This window comes from Perkinsus marinus (assembly GCF_000006405.1).
Source record: "Perkinsus marinus ATCC 50983 genomic scaffold scf_1104296927884, whole genome shotgun sequence".
NCBI lineage: Eukaryota > Perkinsozoa > Perkinsida > Perkinsidae > Perkinsus > Perkinsus marinus.
This window is the reverse complement of record NW_003217015.1, coordinates 84,084-88,045: the sequence shown is the minus strand read 5'-3', so window position 1 is coordinate 88,045 and position 3,962 is coordinate 84,084. Positions and strand designations below refer to the sequence as shown.

The window sequence follows — 3,962 nt, the reverse complement described above, 5'->3', positions numbered from 1 at the left end:
TATCTCATACCAACTTTTCCTTAACTACACTTCTATATTACTACGGTACAGTAGAAAGACTAATACTCTCCACCAGAGCTGTACCATCCTTGCTCAAGCACGACCAGTCTCATCATAATTATACAGTACCAGTATTGTCATGATGATCTCACGGTTGGAAGATGCTGTATACAAACTGAGTAGCTACCGCTCCCCTCCTCACGCGAGTTCGATCCTCGCACCCGCCATTTCTCTCAGGCAACAGAACTCCAACCCCGATATTGACAGACACAACAGTATGACAAGGAAAGAGTGATCATCGAAACTTGTCAGTACTCATCAGCACACGATGACCAGCACTAGTGTCTAGGTCCGTCCCACTCAGTCCTTCCTCAGCTCGAAGGTTTGTATTTTGATGCCCGTCGAGTCGATCGTGCATATCGTATTGCTATCGCCTGTATCCTCCACCACTACTCAAGCCACTACACTCTACAGCTCTGCTCACCCGTATGAATATCCCTTTCTGTAGCAGAGGCGATCACGTCCTTGCACAGTTCGACCATCTGCCCTTCAGTGAGAGCCTCATGGGAAGCAAGCTGCTGATGAGCCTTCGTCAACTGAACAGCGAGAGAGTCCGGGCACGAATAGAAGAGATGGTATTGACTTGCCCACCTGGTTATCAAGGATACTCTGGACCAGGGAGCTACCACTGCCTTGGGCACCACAAGGGATGGACTCAAATGAGCCGATAGCATCATAACCGTATACTTTACCTGAACTCGACGCAGGTTCGAACCCTGGTAGCAGCATTTTTACCACCTTTCCCGTTCTCATCAATGCCAGCAATCATGTTGAAAGTGTAGTATCTAAAGCAAACCTCCTCCATAATTACGATCAAACTCCCATCACGAAATTCAAACATGACCAATATCGTACCAACTTCATATCTAACACGCTTGAACCTAAGATTCCCTCCCCCAGCTCGTCCCTTCACGTACGGAAAGAATCGCTTGTAATACAGAATATTCGACAGCATCTGAGCCACGGCACCCACGGTCGGCTCTCGCCTGTGCTCATGGACATAGCGAGCTACTCGATTCTGAAAGAACCACCAGCTGGCCCAATGCCTCCACCAGTGTCGCCTCACCTTCAACACCTTGTGAAGGGTGATCTGATCGGCCAACATTCCACTGGTAGTAATCACACAACGCTCCGTCCTGTCATCACCAAGTACCGAGATATAACTATTAAGCATTTTACTCACAGTTTGGTGATTTTAGATCCATTCCTGGTTGCGATAGAATACCCTTTACTAACACGATTGTCAGTCGAGACCACGCAGTAGTCGGCACCAGGAACAGCGATGCAGGTCCTGACAACAGCAGTAACATCAGAAAAACATCACCCATCACACATTACCCTCCATTGTCCATGTAAGGATTGAACTCATTCTTGTGTTCCATAGGAGCGGTCTCGTAGTTAGGAGCCTCATCAGGGCGACGAGGCATGCTAGCCGAGGGCATCATCATCATGATCGATCGAGAAAAATCAGCTGGCGTAATCACAGTCACCCCGTCACACCAACTCAACCCCTCGGACTCGACAACATCAGAGGTTCTCATGGTCCCCATCTTGGATCGGCTAGGAAGTCAAAAGGGCGGCTCTGAGCCATCGTCACTCTACATACCACAAATCGTTCACATCATCCCTCCCTACACCCCCTACTACCGCATCTCCAGCAAACGAGTCATCATCTAGTGCTTTAACTCTGATATGATACCCGTCGTCAGGAACCTCCCCGAAAACGTTCGAATGGAGGCTAGGGCCGAGCAGATCTCGCCAGTTGGGCACATGGTCGAAGTGAGGAAGGGACGACGCCTGATGATATAAACTATCGACAATACTCAAAAAACTAAGTTCCTCACAAGTTCATGAACAGATGAAAATAGGACCAGGATGATAGGATGAGCCATTGCTCATTGCATCCTCCCCCTCCCCCCTCTTACCTGCCCTTCAGCCCTTGCCCCTGGGAATGGTGTCGTTGACGGCCCCTCAGGTGTGAACTGTTGCAGCTCCTTCATAATGTCAGCTGGGGACTTAGCGGCCTCAGCCTTCGCCCTATCCTCAAGCTCTGAGCGCGATGATCAACTCACTAGTGGGTACTACTGAATACCCACCTTTGGAGCTCTCGGTGACCCTCCTCTCAGCTTCTGCCAGAACTTCCGACAACGGATCGACAGAGCTAGTCGTAGTGGTAGTCGTGGTAAGAATTGCAGTCGTAGTGGTTGCATAAAACTCTCGCTGGTCCAATGCAGCAGTATCTGACCCTGAGATCGACCCACCCCAATAGAGCTGCCACTTCTTTCTATACTACCCGAACCAGGAATCAGCATCGCTCCGCTAGAGACCGCCAATATGTCATCCGACGACTTACTACCCCGACCAGGCAGCACAGCGTTCGAGCCCGCGACAGAGGAGTCATCAACTCCCTACCAGAAGATACAGAATAGGTCGGAATTGAGCACATTACCATTGCTGTTGGGGTAGGCCCAGCGTCTGGCAGATGGGGGGCTGGAGGCCACTGGGGCACAGGGGGCGGCTGCTGTTGAGAGGTAGGAGGGAAGTATGGTGACGCTTGAGGAGGGATGGGAGCCTGGGATGTAATAGTAAATGCTTTGTGGCGGAGGGATGGTATAAGTGCTACCATATTTGGCTGAGGGAAAGCAGCCGGAAGAGAGGTACCGTAACCAGGAATCGAACCCGGGTCCTGTCCCATGACGGGCGGAGGTTGGTACTGCGGCGCTGGCACACCAGCGTATATCGACGGATAATAATTGGGCATCCCATAGGGATACACCCCGCCGTAAGGAGGCATATAAGGGTACCTGAGGTCAGTGGTGTGTCCATACTCCCTCTCATGGGCCCTACCAAGGTCCAGACTTCTCTATATACGACGACGGAGCGACGCCAACGTCCCTTCCACCATGGCGTAGGGCGATAGCCATGGCAGATGGGAGTATTACGAGCGGTAGATAAGGTATCATGGACACATTTAAAGAGATAATATCTGCCATCACAAGTACACCAGCAGCAACTACCGAGGTAAGGAAGCATTTACACCCACACATGCTCGCCCGCTCGACCCGACACTGCACAGCAACCAACAGGCACTATACGCCCCCCGAGATCGACTACAGTTTCCTGGCGAAGCAAAAACGTATATCCCCATCTCAGAAGAGGGGTAGGATGAATAAGATCAGCCCAGGAAGATCCCTATTAGTCTTCTGCGATGGTCGGCTCCCAGAATTTCATCAAGTGCTGACGTAATTTTGCGCACGCCATTCTGATCGATTTACTCATTCCACACATCTTCAACGGACGACTGCTCGTCACCAGTGTAAGCCTCTGATGGGACTAGAGCCAGTCTCTTGAAGTCTGCAGTTGGTCGTTGAGTCGGTCATGAAGTTCTGGTTAGGGCTATGGAGGAAGCTCTCTGGGATATGAATTGGCGGGCTTCATCGTGGAAGGTCTTCCCTCTCGCAGTTCCTATATGGGCATCCCCTCTTCTTCCCTCCGGGCGTATCTTAGGTCCACTTCACGACCATCTGATCGCTTCCTCGTATCGTCAACTCGGCAATGTGCCCAGGTTGCCGCAGCTAGGGCAACAAACGCTGCAGGGGCGACCTTTCGAAAGTAGGACCTCCCAAACCCCGCTGGAAACTTGCCCAACTCCAATGGAGCTCTCGGTTTTTGCATCGTCCTAGTAACTTGCTGGCTCTCCCGGGGCGAAAAGTTGACAACGTTTGATCGGAATGCCTTGTTCGTTCGGTAGCGAGTACGATTTTTTCTAGAGTCGACCTAAGAGTCATCCGATCTGTGACGGAGTTCTCCCATTATGGCAGGATTGGTTTCTACGACGCTCCTACTCTGAGTAAACGGCCGAAGCGAAAGCTCCTTTGGGCCACTTTAAGCCATGGGCTATT

General features: G+C 51.2%; 2 protein-coding genes across 2 annotated transcripts; both read right to left on the bottom strand.

Annotated features, from left to right (window-relative positions):
- Nucleotides 1-284: 284 nt before the first annotated feature.
- Nucleotides 285-1,537, bottom strand: Pmar_PMAR010058 (proteasome subunit beta type, putative). The gene is made up of 8 exons (XM_002788482.1): nucleotides 1,399-1,537; nucleotides 1,244-1,351; nucleotides 1,127-1,196; nucleotides 978-1,078; nucleotides 799-845; nucleotides 652-752; nucleotides 485-596; nucleotides 285-434 (listed from the first exon to the last, which is right to left on the bottom strand). Exons 1-8 carry the CDS (start codon nucleotides 1,509-1,511, stop codon nucleotides 361-363), a joined length of 726 nt encoding a protein of 241 aa, XP_002788528.1. The 5' UTR covers nucleotides 1,512-1,537; the 3' UTR covers nucleotides 285-360.
- Nucleotides 1,538-1,628: 91 nt separating this feature from the next.
- Nucleotides 1,629-2,984, bottom strand: Pmar_PMAR010057 (zinc finger protein, putative; the record flags this gene model as incomplete). Its single annotated transcript, XM_002788481.1, has 7 exons — nucleotides 1,629-1,658; nucleotides 1,708-1,857; nucleotides 1,986-2,110; nucleotides 2,157-2,306; nucleotides 2,354-2,468; nucleotides 2,510-2,864; nucleotides 2,908-2,984. 7 exons carry the CDS (start codon nucleotides 2,982-2,984, stop codon nucleotides 1,629-1,631), a joined length of 1,002 nt encoding a protein of 333 aa, XP_002788527.1.
- Nucleotides 2,985-3,962: the final 978 nt, after the last annotated feature.